The sequence below is a fragment of the Polyodon spathula genome, chromosome 8 (genome assembly GCF_017654505.1).
Source record: "Polyodon spathula isolate WHYD16114869_AA chromosome 8, ASM1765450v1, whole genome shotgun sequence".
NCBI lineage: Eukaryota > Metazoa > Chordata > Actinopteri > Acipenseriformes > Polyodontidae > Polyodon > Polyodon spathula.
In genome coordinates this window covers 2,836,115-2,855,828 of record NC_054541.1, presented here as the reverse complement: position 1 = coordinate 2,855,828, position 19,714 = coordinate 2,836,115, and the positions used below count along the sequence as shown (strand labels likewise).

At 42.3% G+C, this 19,714-nt stretch overlaps 2 protein-coding genes across 2 annotated transcripts in view; one reads left to right on the top strand and one right to left on the bottom strand.

Annotated features, from left to right (window-relative positions):
- Positions 1 to 10,567, top strand: part of LOC121319189 (tyrosine-protein phosphatase non-receptor type 1-like) — a 109,653-nt gene extending 99,086 nt beyond the window's left edge. Inside the window, exon 8 of the mRNA XM_041256383.1 lies at positions 9,953 to 10,567. Coding sequence (XP_041112317.1) covers positions 9,953 to 10,042 — 90 coding nt within the window. The 3' untranslated portion in view covers positions 10,043 to 10,567. The remainder of the gene's footprint in view (positions 1 to 9,952) is intronic.
- Positions 7,779 to 19,714, bottom strand: part of LOC121319190 (proto-oncogene tyrosine-protein kinase Src-like) — an 81,118-nt gene continuing 69,182 nt past the window's right edge. Inside the window, exons 9-13 of the mRNA XM_041256385.1 lie at positions 16,431 to 16,610; positions 16,142 to 16,218; positions 12,946 to 13,093; positions 11,840 to 11,977; positions 7,779 to 9,543 (exon numbers count right to left, since the gene is read on the bottom strand). Of these exons, the coding sequence (XP_041112319.1) occupies positions 9,335 to 9,543; positions 11,840 to 11,977; positions 12,946 to 13,093; positions 16,142 to 16,218; positions 16,431 to 16,610 (752 nt within the window). The 3' untranslated portion in view covers positions 7,779 to 9,334. The remainder of the gene's footprint in view (positions 9,544 to 11,839; positions 11,978 to 12,945; positions 13,094 to 16,141; positions 16,219 to 16,430; positions 16,611 to 19,714) is intronic.

The following is a 19,714-nucleotide window of genomic DNA, read 5'->3' as shown; positions in this document are numbered from 1 at the left end:
GCAATTTCTCCTTTCTGCTTCGAAACTGCTCTGTACTTTTCCACGCTGTACTTCTCCCACTCGCTGTCGCTTCCACTCGCTGTCGCTGGGAAGACTGCCTCCCATCTGCTATCACTGTGTCCACAACCTTGTGAGTGATGTCTAAGGCATGTATTGTGTAATATATAAAAGATGCATCTCCCTGGTTCAGTCACAGCAGGTTCGTGAGCTAATCCAAGACGCCAAATTGTGGAGAACATATTTCTACCCCAAATTTCCTTAACTGAAGCAGGTAACCCACAGAGAGTAGTTTAAATGTCACTTGAATTGCTGTTTTATATTTCCCTTATTACTGTGTTGTGCTTTCTATCATTCAGAGGTTCAGCTGCTCTTGTGTTGTTCTCAATAAGAGGTTCAGCTGCTCCTGTGGTGTGTTCTCATCTTTCTCTTTATCTGCCATTACCTGGCTTTAAGCTTGTCTTGAGAATACTAAGTGCTTGAACTGAACAGCAAGCCTCATTCCACTCAAATCATGCGACAATGTGACTGGCCCCACCCAGTCTGCATGGAAATGGACAGAGAGCAGGTGATCTGAAGGTTACATTGTCACCTGATTTGAATGGAATGAGGAAGGATATGCAGTTCAGCACCAAAGACAGGTGATGGGTTTAAGAGAAACAATCCCTATTGGAAGAACAGAACCACTCAATGACTGCAACACCATCAAACAGTACCGGGAATATGAAAAACAATCCAATGTCACCTGAAGCTACTTTAGAAGGAATGTCCTGTTGACAGTGCTATGGCAGGTTTCTATTTTTGTGTCCAGCCACTATACTTTCATTCTACAGCTTGAAGTCACACAGCAGGGAAAGTCACTGATGTGCCATTGCAACATTCTCACAAGTCTCTTATCGTTTTGATTAATATCAATGACTTTCTTCTTCAATATATTACTATCAAGCTACTTCCTGCATGCAGGAGGAAGTAGGAACTTCACCTAAAGTCCTCGGATGGGGTTAACATACCTGCTGCAGAGGAAATTTCATCACAGCACTGCATAGATAAATTGTGTTTAACCTCTTACGCCCCCCTATTCCGCAGGCGGAACATGGTACTGCAATTACACATTATATTTCAAAAATCATCTGTAATATTATTACAAAAGCAAAACAGCAAAAAAAAAATGACTCAATATCAGAAACGTTGTTTTCCTACCGTCAAACAGCAAAGGAATTTTTTGAATTCACCATTTCACCACTGAGATGTAAACAAGACACATATTTGCAAGCGAGAGCGCAGTATTACACATTTAGGATCAAGGTTTCTTACCATTTTCTGATCATTTTTTCAATTTGTAAAATTTATAAAATTGAATGAAATGGCAAGCAGTGTTCCAAAGCATCCCAAAAGAAGTTGATTCAGTCTTTTTGAAGTTTTGGAAGAGATGGATAATAGTGAAAATGACGGCAAAAATGATCAACTTTCTGGGTTGGACAGCACTGATTCAGCGTCTGTGAAGCCGTATTTGAAGATGGATTGGAGCCTCTTCAGGATTAAGTATAATGGATCCACACTATTATTATTATTATTATTATTATGCGTAATTTTCAATATGCATTTTTATTGTAAATGTTATTAGAAAATGCAACCATTTGACTCTCAAGGGGCACATAGAAATAACATTTTTTAAAATAATTTTTATTGCATAGTAAAGAGCAACACCATGTCTCATCTGTGCTGTGCTGCTGTATAGGGTCCCTGATCTTTACGATGCAATACAAGTTGCAAGAAGTAATTGTTGCTTCCCAGCTGTCTTTATTATTTTCTCATTGATGTTCATTGATTTAGATTATTGCATGGGAGTGTTTAGCAAACTTTTTTATATTTCCATGATTACAAGGAGTGATGTTACTCACCTAGAGACAGTGTAGGTTTCTTAGCCATTCAAGATAAGCTGTCTGCCTGCTCCAACAATGACTCACTCAGTTCCTTTGTTTGCCACATGACAATCAAAGTAAAGATGAAAGGAACTGAGGTGTTTTCAGTCTGGCAGCCAGATTTAGAGCAGCAAAGGTGTATGCAATCTCATTATTAGTATTATTATTATTATTATTATTATTATTATTATTATTATTATTGTAGACATTTAGCAGATGCCTTTATCCAACAATCAACACATGTTCACGTGTCAGCAGTGCTTGAATGAGTATAACCACTTTATTTTGAAAAAAAAAAAAAACTCATTATTTTGCTTCTTGACATTTACATACCTTCAAGCAAGTAACAAAAATACAGTCAGGTACTGGAAATTCAGAGCTACAAAAAAATCTCGGTAGCAACATTCTCCTGCACAAACACACAGTTATGTGAGAGCAATGTGCCTGATAGTTGTGGCATATGAACTGAGAGTATTTGTCATGCATACTCATCATGGATACATTACAAGCACCCCAAAGCTCTCCAAAAAGGCCACCTTTTGAATGAAATATTGGACAAATAAGTAAAAAAGAGGATTACAAAATCGAATTCATGTGCCAGTGTATAGCATGTGAGGTGCCAGAAGGTAACCTCCATTTTAGATCTTGCTCAAGAAACTAGTGTATGACTGGCCATAAAGATTTACACAATATTAATTTTTGGAGAGGTTTGGGGACCCTTGGGCCTAGCTTTGTAAAAACTTGTGTAGAATTTGATCCCTTTATTCAATCAGTTTCAAATTTTTATCCAGTGTAGTAGACATGTTGGGGAAGGAAAAAATCTGGCTCGTTTCACATGCTACAAGGTGAAAAAAACGAATATAAACAAATGAAAAGCGTTTCTTGTTTTTTTCTTTCTGGATATCTCCTTCCAGTGTGGTACTGAGTAAGACTTATATCAAATCAAAGTTTTAGTACTAATGGCCAGGGGGTTACCTTGAATTCAAGCCCTGAACCATGCCTGTGCTGTCTATACTTTGGAAGATAATGTGATTTATTTAAGGCCATAGCCCTCCAGGCAGAAATCACCTGTGGGAGGCTAGGGGTTTAAGAGGTTAAAGCAATTCAAAGTGAAATAAACACTGGCTCTCTCTACGAACATTGCTCTGGCAAATAGAGAGGCAAGAAATTACTGAAGTGGCATTTGTATCTTTTAACCCCTTAAGGTACACAAGGAACTGAGCAGCTGCTCAAATGGCAGATTCTTAAATACATTTGACAGTGACTCAAATATCACGAGAAGTAAACAGACAATTTGGATTACTAGATCCAACTTATCAGTACATTTTAAACAGTTTTGTGCACCTTACTGCACATAAGAAAGTCAGCATGATGTTACTTGTGGGACACACATGTCCCTTGTACCTTAAAATGTTCGAGAGTATGCAGTGTCCTATATGGCACCAATAGTTTAATAACTCAGAGGCAGTACCTCAGGACGCTATACGGGTGATGCTCTGAAACAACAGCTAAATATGTCACGTTAGGTTTTGCAATCGGTCTGGTCGTTGGAATACAACATTGCAGAGGCTCACTGTTACAGTAATACCAACAACATTATTGCATCCATCTTGCCCACTGTACGCTTCCTGTAGCTACAGTACCACTCAAAAGTTTGAGTACACTTGCTGGAAACTAGGTTTTTTTCATAATTGACAATGTTTTACATCATATACGTTTCTGTAAAAACTTGAAAATGAAAACACATGTTACAATATACAAAACAAAACATAAGGAGTATCAAAGCAATGTTCAAGAAAATTGTCATGGATTCCTCAAAATAGCCACCCTTTGCCTTAATAACAGACTCACAAACACAAGGCATTCGGTTAACAAGTTTCAACAGGAAATCGCCCGATGTGTCTTCCCAGTTCTTCTGCTACTTGTGGGTAGCTTTGTTTTGACTCTTCTGTCCAGTTCGTCCCTTACAAGTTCTATGGGATTGAGGTCTGGAGACTGGGCAGGCCATGTCATTAGATTGAGTTGTCCTTCACTTTCCTTCTTCGCCAGATAGTTCTTGCACAACTTTGAGGTGTTTCAGGTCATTATCTTGCTGAAGAATGAAGGAATGACAAACTTGTGCCTACGCTACCTACATGTATAGTAATCATGGACGCTCACCTGTTAACAATAATTGGTGACAAAAGGTTAATTAGGTAACATGTTAGAAAACATCTAACAAAGACACCTCTATACTTAGGCCCGTGTTCTAACACCGTGTTATACACATTTCGGACTTTTAACTGACTTGGGCTTTAGACTGAAATCCCCTTGCTTTTTGGGTGACCATTTCATTGAAATTGACAAGATTTACCTTTTCATTTAAAAATAACATTTCTGAATGCAATTCACTTGTGATCATCAGCTTATATAAGTACATGTATCATATAATGAAATATTAACTGTTTATAGACAAGTTTATACTGTTAAAAGCATTGATAATCATGAAAAACCTGGTTTCAAGCAGGTGTACTCAAACTTTTGACTGGTACTGTACGGAGGTATCAAACGTGCAAAGAAAGCTGTTCTAGCACATGGATTTAAAGAAAGCAGTTCCAGCATATGGATTTAAGAAAGTTGTTCCAGCATATGGATTATAAAGAAAGCTATTCCAGTACATAGATTGTAAAGAAAGCAATTCCAGCACATGCATTTAAAAAAGCTGTTCCAGCACATGGATTTTAAACGTCAAACATGATTATCTGGTACTACTGTAGGTTAAAGGTCGCTCCCAGTTGCTGGTCTGTCTTCTCGTATTATCTGTATGTTCTATTTTGTTCCTGGCTGGAAGCATGGCAGGGCAGGGCGGGGAAGGGAAGGGATGGGAATGATTTCTCTTTACAGGTGATCCAGGAAGTACAAGACAGTCTGAAAGCAAAACTTGTAAACAGAGATTTCTTTAACCTAGTGTTTTAAAATGAAAATGTGTTAGTTATTACTTGTGTTTCTTTCAAAGCTGCACATTTGAGAGCTTTATTATGAGTGGACAGGCATAGCGGAACTATTTTGTGAAACTATTTTGACAGCTACTTCAAATGTTCAGGGGATTGTAAACGTTGAACTGTTTTCAGATGCACGCAGGCTATATTGGTGTTAGCCTTATTGTTTACATAGCAGTAAGTTATTTCATCATCTATTTCTTCACAGTCTTATCGATATACCATTAAGTTCTGCATAGATACAGAATTATACAGACCTAGATGTTGCAGTAATTTATAATAAACATTTAAAAAACAAATAAAAAGGAAAAACCTGGAAGAACCTTTTGGGAAAACAAACAAACAAGGAAGCCAACCAGGTCTGCCACACAGAAGAATAAGAATAATTTCAGTCACCAAGATCCAACATTTCAGTATTAAAAGTGAACATGATTGCAGAGTTCTCTATTCCACATGGAGGAAGAGATGTGATGAGGACATTTCCATACGTGAATATATGCTTCTAGTCTAGTCGCCGTCTCTGTTGTACCCAGCTCATTCTGTACTGTGGGTATTCCTATCAACTGGTAAAGACAGTATGTCCTGGAATGATGCACGAGAAGTCTAATGCATATTTCAATAAGGATGTCTATAACCCCCGGCTCTTACCAAGGCAATCAGCTCTGTCAATTGTACAGTAAAGTACTGGCCAGGATACCTACCACACTCCCATAGGACTGTGCAGCAGTGGTGCTTTAACTGGGACCCCTGAACCCCCTTTTGACACCCCCAGTCCTGAAATCTGCACAACATGGGACACAATTCTGTGTATCAGATTACAGTACTTTAACAGGTATGCATCTCAAAATTACCTTGCTATTGTATCAAATTGCAGTACCTTAATGCATATGCAGCTCATCATACATTATCATAGCTGTAGGTTTGTTCATGTATAGATCAGTCCTTACATATACCAGCCAGCCTTGAATTTGGCAGACATACCCTGGACTGCAGAAATGATACCACTAGCCAGTTATATCAAAGAGAAGCGTTTAGCAGAAAAATCAGCAGAACCATGTAGGATTTGGCCTGATCTTATTCCCCGTTTCCATCTGGGGTAAAACGCGGTTTGAACTCAGTCCCGTCTGTTTCCATCAGACCGAGTTCAAAGCGCTCTGAACTGAGACTCCATTACAGCTCACAGAAGTAGAGTCTGTTCAACATGCCTCTAATAGGCCAGTTAGGATTACAATTCAGAAAAGTCTGTTCAACGTGGGTCTCTAATAGTGTCAAATGAATATAAAGGTACAGATTGCACAAAACGTATGCAGGCAGGATAAAGGGTTAGCAGTATTCAATTAGGGAAAATATTGGAGGAATGTAAAAGAATTTCTAAAAGGAAAATACAGAAGACACACAGTCAATCCTTGATCTTTGTAGATTGTAGATTAATTTGTGGATGAAAACAGATTCTGGCAGTCGCCATTAGAGGGGGCAACATATTTCCTATAAACTCAGTATTATGTACAAACAGGAGACACATACCAAAAAAAAAAAAAAAAAAACTAAACACTCCAGTTGCCAAAAAACAAACAAAACTACAGCAGGGATCCCAAAATCACGAAATGGCTAACAGTGAAAGCACTGTGGTTTTAAAAGCATGTCACACTGGCCACAATGGAGGAGCCAATCTACTCTACCCCACACCTACTCTGTGTCTAGGATGCACAGACAGTAGTTTCCTGGTTTGTAGTTAATAATGAAGGTTGCACTAAAATCAGTTCTGAATAAATGGTCTGGCTAATGAGATAATAGGGAGTGCAGCTGGACAGGGATAGGGGTCTACTACTGACATATAATGCAGCCGGACAGAGATAGGGGTCTAGTATTGGTATACAGTGCAGCCGGACAGGGACAGGGGTCTAGTACTGATATACAGTGCAGCAGGACAGAGACCCTCATTCTGAGTGTGGATTACAAACTGCTTCAAATGTCATTTTATTTGCATCCTTTACTATGTTTTAGTTTTTTGTAGCTCCATTGCTGCGTTCTCATTTTTCTCTAAAGCTGCTATTACTGCTTTGGTCTTGTCTGCATAATCCAATGTGCTGGGATTGAACAGCTTCCTCATTCCTTTCAAATCATGTGACAATATTTCCAGCTCTGCCAGCCCTATAGATATACTGGGGCTAGTTGAAAAGTCACGCGGTTTGAACAGAATGAGGAAGGCTGTTCAGTCCTGGCACTTCGGATCCTCCAGACAAGCAACTCCAAACAATAGAGAAAAATGAGAACTCAGTACTGGAGCAACTGAAGCCTCAGAATGGTCATTACCCCATCAAATAGTGAAGAGGGGAATGGGATACAGCCATTACAATGACATTTGAAGCTACTTTTGTACAAAAAAATATCTTATCCACTCAAAGTTATGGAAGCCTCATGTAACATAGGAAACCTCTCTAAATACCCACTCCTGCTATCAGCTTGTAGTAACATCCCTGCACAACACACTCACCAGAGTCCAGTTTAACCAGGTCGGGTCACCACAGTGACATCCCTGCACAACACACACACACACACACACACACACACACACCAACACACACACACACAGCACAGTGACATCCCTGCACACACACAACACACACACACACACACACACACCAACAGGTCAAATTTAACCAGCCCAGTCAGTCAGTGTACAGGACGTGTTGTGGTGGTGTGTGGTGTGGTCTTTTAACCAGGTCGGGTCACCACAGTGACATCCCTGCACAACACACACACACACACACACACACACACACACACACACACACACACACCAAAGTCCAGTTTAACCAGGTCGGGTCAGCACAGTGACATCCCTGCACAACACACACACACACACACACACACACACACACACACACACACACACACACAAGTCCAGTTTAACCAGGTCGGGTCAGCACAGTGACATCCCTGCACAACACACACACACACACACACACACACACACCAAAGTCCAGTTTAACCAGGTCGGGTCAGCACAGTGACATCCCTGCACAACACACACACACACACACACACACACACACACACACCAAAGTCCAGTTTAACCAGGTCGGGTCAGCACAGTGACATCCCACACACACACACACACACACAGAGTCCAGTTTAACCAGGTCGGGTCACCACAGTGACATCCCTGCACAACACACACACACCAGAGTCCAGTTTAACCAGGTCGGGTCAGCACAGTGACATCCCTGCACAACACACACACACACACACACCAGAGTCCAGTTCAACCAGGCCGGGTCAGCACAGTGACATCCCTGCACAACACACTCACTAGAGTCCAGTTTAACCAGGTCGGGTCACCACAGTGACATCCCTGCACAACACACACACACACACACCACCAGAGTCCAGTTTAACCAGGTCGAGTCAGCACAGTGCCAAGACCATCATTGTTCATGAACCCAGACATGAAGCGACAGTCTGTCCGTTCGCCCAGGCAAGGTATTGAGGGCAGCATGGGGTAGCTGGCCTGCTTTCCAACCTCTGTGTCCCTATCGACTGTGGAAGTACAGGACCACAAGCTTGGAAAACTACAGTTCAAAACATACCCCTTGGTTTTCAACAGGCCCTGGGAATGACTGACTGGGCTCTTTTATACAACTCCCAGTGTCTGCAGGCTTCAGGGAATTCGAGAACATGGCACATTCAATAAACAAAACCTACCAGCATAACTGAGTAAAAAAAACAGAATAAAAAATAACAGGGCAGTGAAGATCAGCAAAGCAGCCTTCTAAGCAGTTGAGAAAATACCAGCCCCAGCATCACCTATCAAAAAGGGACCAGTAAATACAAGGAATCCCAGCTTTTTACAAGCATTCAAAAATAAAATTAATTATAAATAAACCTGGGAACAGCTGGACAGCGCACTCTAGTGGTAGACGCCTGGCAAGGTAGGAGGCCAGTGTTTGAATAGCACGCTCTAGTGGTTGACCCCTGACAAGGTAGGGTCAGTGTTTGAATAGTGCGCTCTAGTGGTAGACCCCTGGCAAGGTAGATGTCAGTGTTTGAATAGTGCACTCTAGTGGTAGACCCCTGGTAAGGTAGGTGCCAGTATTTGAATAGTGCACTCTAGTGGTAGACCCCTGGCAGGGTAGGGTCAGTGTTTGAATAGCGCACTCTAGTGGCAGACCCCTGGCAGGGTAGGGTCAGTGTTTGAATAGCACACTCTAGTGGTAGACCCCTGGCAAGGTAGGTGTCAGTGTTTGAATAGTGTGCTCTAGTGGTAGACCCCTGGCAGGGTAGGGTCAGTGTTTGAATAGTGCGCTCTAGTGGCAGACCCCTGGCAGGGTAGGGTCAGTGTTTGAATAGTGCGCTCTAGTGGCAGACCCCTGGCAGGGTAGGGTCAGTGTTTGAATAGCGCGCTCTAGTGGTAAACCTCTGGCAGTGGTTTCAGTTCTAGAGGTTCTCTCCAGGCTGGTACTGCGGCTCTGTGGAAGTGAAGTAGTCCTCCAGGAAGTTCTGCAGGTATTCAAAGGTGGGCCGCTCTTCAGACTCCTTCCTCCAGCAGGTCAGCATCAAGTCGTGGAGCGATTCGGGGCATTCGGCTGGACAGGGCATCCTGTAGCCACGTTCCACCTGGTCCAGCACCTCCCGATTCACCATCCCTGCAGGACAGGAGGGGAGACGCACAAAGACACACTATTAATATTAATGTTCTCATCCCTGTAAGAGAGGAGGGGAGGCGCACAAAGACACACGGTCATACATATGTACTGTATGTTACACTTAATTTTTCCATATAGTTGAAGAACCATTGATCCAGTTGTCATGAAAAGTGGTATTAATATTGATCAGAGGTTACTGTGAGTATCAGATTCCTGTATCTGGATGTATCTTTCTGTATTACCTTACCTTATAGTGCAGTGGAACATGCACTTGTAAACATGTGTTTAATACAATCTGTACCCCAAACCAGGACCGTATGATAATGAATGCTTGGATAAGATTGAAGAGTAAAATGAGTAATAGTAAGGTGTAAAACATCTTTCATTGTTCTGTTCTCTTACCTTTCAGGATGGTGCCGTCATTCAGACTGGCTCTTATTGCAATCCCAGTATTCTCAGAGGAATTTACCCAAGACCAGGAGCTACTCTTCATTTCTAATTGCCTGCTATTGACATCTGGAGACCAGATCAAATAAAGTGTCTTCATATTAGCGCCGGCTTTTTATCGCCCACAATAGGAATCTGGATCCAAAGCAGCCACGGCTCTGGCTCTAAGAGAGCTCGGCTGATCTAACCAGTTACAGAAGCAGCTCTGTACACAGGTGAATTCTCACAGCTAAAACACACGCAATACAACTTCGGTAAAGACACACGGGCTAGAGTGTATCTTGTATTAAGGCTGTTAGCGTTGTGGCAGGAGCCACACACAGTGTTGCAGGAAATGAATCACCTGCTTATTCAGAATTCTGAATAGCAGAGCCTGGCCAGGCAATGTCTTTTCTTTTTTTTATTATTAGCTCCTTTATTTTTGTTTGTCTTATATAGTTATTCCTGTCTCTTATTTTTAGAGCTTCTCAGGGCATCTATATGTTTCCATTCAATTGGTTTGTTTTTCCTGTGTTTTTTTCATTACCCTTTTACTGGGGGTTTTACGGTAATGAATTGTTCTTGCTCCTCCTTTCCCTCCACTAGTCACCTGATGGGGGGAAGGCCTTGAGTTCCTGTTTTTGGGTTTTTTTTTTGGGGGGGGGGGGGGGGGGGGGGGGTAGGGGGTTGTAGAAGAAGGAAAGTTTTTGAGGGTGTGGTTGTTGCTCACCTTTGTTTATTAGGGATTTTTTGTTGTTGTATTACTATACTTTTTTTGGGGGTTTATTTAGCAAAATATAGTTTTTGTTTTTCTCTGGTCAACTATCCTAACAGAGCAGGCTGCATTTTCTTGACCACCAGTTTTTCAGTAATACAATAAATGTATTTTTGGTAGCCTCTGTTTGGCCCCCTTTTCATAATTTTTTTCACTGTGGCAATTGACCGCTATTATTAGTCAACTTTGTTACAGCGTCACTGTTAATGAAGCATCACTTCTTTAACTTTATTATGATTGTATTATAACACTACAGTACCTAATAAAAGCTACATTAATACAACGTTTTCATACTGCAGCTCTAAATGTAAGAGGCAGTTTATTTTAATGTAGTGTAAATTGATCATTGTATTTTGATCATCCTTTGGAGGACACTATCAGCCACAGAATACAAGCTCCAATGTTTCAATATTAGCAGAGAACAAGCCACTGCAGAGGGGTAGCCTCATTATTATCAAAGAGTTTTTGTTTCAACAAACTCTAGATGTGTAATTATCAATTATACAACACTGGAAGCTTGTGCAATAGCCTGTGAACTGTAGACACAAATTCAACTAAATATATCTTTGTGTTAAAATAATAGGCAAGTAGAAGAGCTTCTGTGACGTGCCTTGAATCTTGCGGCACAAAAGGTGCTCTATAAATAAAGATTATTATATTAAGTAGCGAGCAGCTCTGGAGCTCTATAGCAACCAACAAAGGACTGATTGATTCCTCGTCTCTGCTGCTGTCTGTTAGCCTCCTACCTGGGTAGAGAACCCTCTCCTGATTCCTCAGTGCTGTGTTATCTTCCTACCTGGGTAGAGAACCTTCTCCTGATTCCTCAGTACTGTGTTAGCCTCCCACCTTGGTAGAGCACCCTCTCCGATTCCTCAGTGCTGTGTTAGCCTCCTACCTGGGTAGAGAACCCTTTCCTGATTCCTCAGTGCTGTGTTAGCCTCCTACCTGGGTAGAGAACCCTTTCCTGATTCCTCAGTGCTGTGTTAGCCTCCTACCTGGGTAGAGAACCCTTTCCTGATTCCTCAGTGCTGTGGTAGCCTCCTACCTGGGTAGAGAACCCTCTCCTGATTCCTCAGTGCTGTGTTAGCTTCCTACCTGGGTAGGGCACCCGGCCCTTGGTGGCAAGCTCAGTCAGCAGGACTCCAAAGGACCAGACGTCTGACTTGATGGTGAAGCGGCCATACAGAGCTGCCTCGGGGGCTGTCCACTTGATTGGGAACTTGGCACCTGATCAGGAGACAGAGAGAAGCTTCAGGCTCTGTTTCCAATGGCCAATGGATCTCAGTGGTTGAGGGGTGTTCTTGTTGAGAATGCTCTGGTTTTCAGTAAGACTCAAACTGGTTCACTTATTAGAAATGTGTGCGTAGGATAAGGAAGTAATACGTGATCCTGATATTTTTACTAATAATAAACATTTCAAAATCAAATATAGAAATGACAACTTCTCTAGATTTTGTAAAAAAAACTGTGCTCATTTTCATCTCTTTGCAAGGTTACTTTTTTATATCTCAGTTTTTCAAAAGAACCTTATGATCTGGACCCTTGCTATGACTCACTTGCCCCTTCCAGCTTTACTACCCACTCTCCACACTGACATATGACAGAAACTGCTCTAGAGTGCGGAAGGGCAGTCCCTGGAACAGCACAGTGCTTTACTACCCATACTCCACACAGACCTGACTCAACCTGCTACAGATGGAGGGAGGGCAGTCAGTGGAACAGCACAGTGCTTTACTACCCATTCTCCACACAGACCTAACTGAACCTGCTGCAGAGGGAGGGAGGGTAGTCATTGGAACAGCACAGTACTCATGGAGAATGGGGCTGAGAAAGTCCTATATGTAGGAAACATTCTCGAGTTTCTCCTGCTGCATTTCAGGCTGGTCCGCCTCACAGAAGGCTCCTCGTTTTTAATGCAGTCTAAACAGACTACACACGTGCACAGCTTTTGTGAAAGTTCTATTTTGAATACAATTTAATTTTGAACAGCATAAAAAATAGAATAATTAAATCAGAATAAATGAACTGTTCTTTTCTCCAACCAAGCCATTTCTTACTAGTGTTATACTCGATAAAGTCGCATTTACAAATACTAAAAATTAAATTCACTGCCAACATTTCGTCTTGTCTAGTCGAAGCGCTGATCAATGGATTGTAAATTAAATTCACTGCTAACGTTTCATCCTGTCTGGCAGTGTAATTGACAGTGTATTCATTGTCCTCTATGAGTCGAGCCAGTCCGAAGTCAGCCACCTTGCACACCAGACTGTCCCCGACCAGGATGTTAGCCGCCCGCAGGTCTCGGTGAACGTAGTTCATCCTCTCTACATAGGCCATGCCCGCTGCAATCTGAGGGCACAGAGGGAAGAGTACAGAAGCGGCAGCAGCACACAGTGGGCTGGAGAAGAGAGGTGACGAATCACACGCTGCACTTGCAAACCCTTTTCTTACCAGCAAGACAAAACACTGAACAGCAGCATCACCTTCCTGTGTGTTTACAGGATCTACTACTGGGGAGCTAGCAACGTCAATATTGGAATTGTATTCAACTGTTTGAATTGAAACAAAGTCATTGTAAAGCATGTAGGTTCAGACAGACAGAAGCGTTTAACAAATGACCTTTCAAACATTAAATTTATCATTAAAAGATCCGATGCAGTTCTAAAATATAGTGAACAAGCAGGGCCTTTGCAAACAGAGCCCTACACATGAGCAAACGCATGATTAGAGTGTTTCATTATTTAAAGTGGTAACTAGTCTATTAACCTGCTGAAAAATGTTACATTAACATATTGAATTATATACTGCTTTGTAGTTTTCCATTTTACTTAACAAAAACACGACAAAGTGAAAATTGTGATATTTCGAAATCTAACAATAGTGTACGACTATTACAGCTTCCAGTAGACTTGCAATATCATTGTGTAGTTTATTTGATTATATGATGTTAAATAAAACATCTAAAATTATGTTCATATATTTTTTATTAGGTCAGCCTCAGTGTTTACATAGGTGTAGGGGTCAGCCTCAGTGTTTACACAGGTGTAGGGGTCAGCCTCAGTGTTTACATAGCTGGAAGTGTACAGTGTAGACCAAATCACAGTGCCTACAGAAAGTCTACACCCCCTTTCAAATTTTTCACCTTTTGTTGCCTTATAGTCTGGAATTAAAATCCAATAAAATAGATTTTTTTTTCATTTATCTACACATCCTACCCAACAGCTTCCAAGTGAAAAAATTATTCTAGAAATTTGTAGAAAATTAATTAAAAATCAAAACTGAAATAGCTTGGTTGGATAAATGTCCACCCCCCTGTAATAGCAATCCTAAATTAGCTCAGGTCTAACCAATCGCCTTCAAAATCACACAAGTGGCCTCCACCTATGTTAAATTGTAGTGATTCACATGATTTCAGGATAAATTCAGCAGTTCCTGTAGGTTCTCTCTGCTGGGTAGTGCAATTCAAAGCAAAGACTCAACCATGAGCACCAAGGTGCTTTCAAAAGAACTCCGGAACAAAGTTGAAAGGCACAGATCAGGGGATGGGTATAAAAAAATATCAAAGGCTATGAATATCCCTTGGAGCACGGTCAAGACGATTATTAAGTGGAAGGTGTATGGCACCACCAAGACCCTGCCTAGATCAGGCAGTCTCTCAAAACTGAGAAAGGAGACTGATCAGAGAGGCTACCAAGAAGCCAATGGCAACTTTGCAATGGCAAAGTGTGCATGTGACAACAGTATCCCAAGCACTCCACAAATCTGGCCTGTATGATAGGGTGGCAAGAAGGAGACCATTACTTGAGAAAGCCCACCCTGAATCCCGTTTGAAGTATGCAAAAAAGAGATTCAGTAGCCATGTGACAAAAAGTTTTGTGGTCTGATGAAACTAAAATGGAATGTTTTGGTCTAAATGCAAAGCGTTATGTTTGGTGCAAACCTAACACAGCACATCACCCAAAGACCACCATCCCTACTGTGAAGCACGGTGGTGGCAGCATCATGTTACGGGGATGTTTCTCATCGGCAGGGACTGGGGCACTTGTCAGGAGGAGGAGGATAGAAGGAACAATGAATGGAGGAAAGTACAGAGAAGTCCTTGAGGAAAACCTGCTGCCCTCTGGAAGAAAGCTGAAACTGGGACAGAAGTTCACCTTTCAACATGACAATGACTCAAAGCACACAGCCAAAGCTACTCTGGAGTGGCTAAGGAACAAAAAGGTAAATGTCCTTGAGAGGCCCAGTCAGAGCCCCGACCTAAATCCAACCGAAAATTTGTGGCATGACTTGAAGATTGCTGTCCATCAACACTCCCCAAGGAACCTGACAGAGCTTGAACAGTTTTGTAAAGAAGAATGGTCAAATATTGCCAAATCTAGGTGTGCAAAGTTGGTAGAGACCAATCCCAACAGACTCACAGTTGTAATTGCTGCCAAAGGTGCTTCCAGGGGGGTGGAAACTTATCCAATTATGAGCTTTCAGTTTTGTATTTAATATATAATTTTTTTCTCAATAAAAAACTTTTATCCCCTTAACAGTGTGGAGTATGGTGTAGATAAGTGGAATAAAATCCTAATTTAAATGCATGAAACTTTGATGCACTGACACAAAAGAAATTCAAAAAAGTTCAAGGTGGTGTAGACTTTCTATAGGCACTGTATTTCCTATTACATTTTTCTTCACTGTCTTTTACAATGAAATACTGAACAGTTACAAAGAAATACATGTAATAAAATTTGATGGAATGACTAAGGCTTTTATGACGGCTTTCAAATATTCCCAATATGTTCAAGTTTAATCATTTAAACAAGTTTAATACTGAACACTTAAAAACTTAATACTCTGAGTTTCTACTGAACTGACATGCTCCGATTTCTATTGGACTGACACCCCCAGTTTTCATTGCCGAGATGTGGGTCATGTTATTGGCTGAAAGCATGTCAGTCAATAGAGGAAGCAGCTGATTGGTTAATGACATGAAAGAAGCCTTCTGAGGGTGGGGACACTTTCACCCTCCAGGTGACCAAGCAAGTGCAACACTATCTCAAAGCAGGGCTTGCAAACAGAGTTGTCTTAAACCAAGTGTAGTGCCAGATATTATGTTTGAAAATAAAAATACATTTACTAGATCACTAGACCTCTGGAGACCTGGAACACAAGGGTGTGCACAGCAGGTAAGATTTATTGAATTATTTGTTAGACCTGGAACACACAGATGCACACAGCAGGTAAGATTCATTGAATTATTTGTGAGACCGGGAACACACGGGCATGCACAGCAGGTAAGACTAATTTAATTATTTTGTTTGCTACAATCAAGTTAAGCACAATTAAGGGAATTAGACAAAATAAATGTTGACATAGCCCCGGATTGCCACATTGAAGCCTGGGACTCACCTGAGAGGCCACGTCCACTAGCTGGGGGAGACGCAACAACTTCCCCGTGTCCCCCTTCAGGAAATCAAGCAGGCTGCCTGTGAAGGGGTGAAAGAGGGAGGGACAGAGTGAGAGAGTCAGCCGGGAGCTCCTTATCCTTCCCCGCCCTCACCAGTAGATCCCTCTTCCCTCTCGTGGGAGTAGGGTTTCATTTAGACTAATATAATGGTTCAATCTCAATTAGACCAGTTAGACAGTGTTCTAACTAAGTGGAAGCTTGCATGAGCCCTTGCTGGCTTGCTACTCAGACCTTGGCTCATGTACTCTGTGACGATGTAGATGGGCTCCTCTGAGACGACGGCGTACAGCTGCACCAGCTTCTCGTGCCGCAGCTTCTTCATCACCTGAGCCTCCTGCAGGAAGGCCTCGGGGGACATGGTGCCTGGTTTCAGGGTCTTGATCGCCACCCGTGTCATGCTGTTCCAAGTACCTATGGAGGAGAACACAGCCCGGGCATCAGGAGACCAGCCCCTCCACTACAGAAGTCACAAGGGGACGTACTGGAGGTGAACAATGACTTATTTGCAGACTTGTCACCTCTTATAAAAATAATAACAAAATCAAGTATCTGATAACGTCTGGCTCTTATTTGCACACACAGTTTTGAAAACTACTGCTTTATTAACGTACTAAAATCGTATTTATATATAATGGGTAAATCTGTCCATCTGAAACTGCATGCTTTACAAACAACTTTCCTTTCAATTCAAACAGCTGAATATATTTCAAATATTGACATTGCTAGATGGCTACTACCGTACAATTTAAACACACAAAAACCTTCATTGAAAACCTCAGAAAAATGAATGGGTGTTTAGCTATGAATTAACTTCATTATATTTAGAATACTAAGCTTTTATAAACACACTTCTTATTTACTGAAGTGTCATCCGCAACAAAAGTAACACTGTATAATGTCTTAAAAAATGAGTTACTGGAAAGAGAATTAGCGCAATATGGAAAATGAATGTACCCCATTAAGACAATCCCTCTAGGATATAAAACCCCCAGTGTAAAACATGTACTGTCATTTAGAGAGAAGCGTTTATTATACAAAATGATCCAAATTTAATTGATTGATTAATGCTGATGGGATGAATTGCATTGCTTTTTCAGATACAATGAGGTTTTAACTGTGGAGCTCAGGGACATCGAAGGAAACACTGTCCAACAAAGAAGGATAGGGCTGAAACAGAGCAGGATCAGGAGAGCTCCTGGCGGGGAGGAGGTTGGGGATGATCAGGGAGAAGGAGCAGCCCACTAACCCAGAGCCTGAGCCAAATCTGCACAGCAACCTGTGACGCAGTCATGCACGCCCCCGAAGGCATAAGACGACTGCAGACACAGATACCAGCTTCAATTTAACTTCAAGCATGCTGCAACCTTGAAGGTTAATAGTTATATTTCTATTTCAGAGAACCAAGGTTGTGATAATAACCCAATGTTCCCTATCAAGTATGAAATGTAACCATTACCGAATGGGTGGGAGTATCAAAGCCGTCAAGTGCAATTCTAAACAGCGCCACTGTTCAGTAATGTAACGGTGTATAGTACTGTAACACTGAAACAGTAAAACTAAAACATGGTGGCTCAAGACCTGAGCCATGTCCTCTGGTACTGGACCAGGGATGGCTCAGCGCCTCGGTATGCTACACGTGCGGGGTCAGTACTGTACTCTCAGCCTCACTACGCTACATGTGCGTTGACTTGCTCCAGATTGGTATGATACCGGTATGGTCCCTGTAAAGAACAGAAAAACTACCAGAGAAAGAACTCCCACAAAAAACAGTAATTACAATATTACTGTTCAAACAATAATAAACTTATACACAAAAACAAAGTGTAAAACTGTCTGTGTCGTCCTCTTTCGATGACCAGGTTGTGGTCTCTGAGTCTGTACTTGGTCAGGATCTGCCTCTGCTTTGTGTCTCTCACCTTGACCTTCACTCTTTAGGTTCTCTCGCTCTCTCTGAGGATTGGGGATCAGTGAGAGGAGCTCGCAGGGAGGCAGTAGAGCTGCACCCTGTGTGTGGTAGGAGCGGAATATTGCTCTACATTTTCTTTTCTTATTTTGTGTTTACTTGTTAATTTTTGTTGGGCTTTGAAGCATCATTCTGACAAGGAGATTGAGGCAGAGTGGAGGGGCGCGTTTCTGACAGGCAGATTGAGGAGGAGTGGAGGGGCGTGTTTCTGACAGGGAGAGATTGAGGCAGAGTGGAGGCATTTTTCTGACAGGGAGAGATTGAGGCGGAGTGGAGGGGCGTGTTTCTGACAGGGAGATTGAGGTGGAGTGGAGGGACCTGTTTCTGACAGGGAGATTGAGGTGGAGTGGCTAGCGGAGTGGAGGGGGTGTGTTTCTGTCATGGAGGGATTGATGTGGAGTGGCTAGCGGATTGGTGGGGGCATGTGTGCTAAGCAGTGTATGTTTTTATAAAATGTTTTATTTGTAATAAAATAAAGCAAGCTCTTTTTAATATTAATAATGATGATGTGGTGGTGGTGGTAGGAGGAGGGGTTTAATTGCACAATTGATTTCAACATTGATAGGAATAATGAGAAACCCCACCCCTAATCCATGAGAGAACTGGCAGCAGTTTTAAAGTCCAGTGACCTGGTTCCCATCTGGAGGTATCTGCACCCTCATACACGAGAGTGCACCTGGTCTCACTCTTACTCAGAGTGAATCTGGAGGTGTCTGCACCCTCATACAATCCAGTACATCTGGTCTCACTCTCGCTGTATGTACTGACTCACATTAATGAATTAATTAAAGCCAGCATCACCCTAACAGTCTCTCTCACCATCACTGCCTAATAGTCACAACACTGCTCCCTCAGAGCCACACATCACCTGGGATATTTGTTAAAAAAAAAAAAAAAGAAAAAGCATTAGAAAAATATAAAATACTTTGTCAGTAATACACACTTAATGCAACTAGGTCACTGAACGCAGCCGTGAGAGAGCTGGAGACAAAAATCCTCCACCTTGAGAACTGCCTGGACACTGACCACAGAGAGCAGATCCTGCAGAAGCACAAGCTGGGAAGCCTCCTGGAGAAGACGGTGACAGGAGTGGTTGTATTTTCAAGGAGCTGAGTGATATGGCACCCCTACCAGTCCCATCTTCGGCCAGGAGAAGAGGATAGCAGACAGCTGCGTAGAGAGCAGATGCCCTGCGGTAGAGAGCAGACAGACAGCAGCTGTGTCCGGATGCCGTGCGGTAGAGAGCAGACAGACAGCAGCTGTGTCCGGACGCCGTGCGGTAGAGAGCAGACAGACAGCAGCTGTGTCCGGACGCCGTGCGGTAGACAGCAGACAGCTGGTAGCTGGGAGGAGAAGAACAGGAAAGCCATGCAGTTCTACAGCCAGCTATATAAGAACAAGCTGTGTGACCAACAGGACACTGACCAACTGCTCCAGGGTCTGCCCAGCCTCAGCGAGGAGGAACAGCACCACCTGGATGAGCCACTGATCTACAAGGAGACGACTGTTGCTATCGCACAGCTCTCCAGTGGCAAGACTCCAGGGATCGATG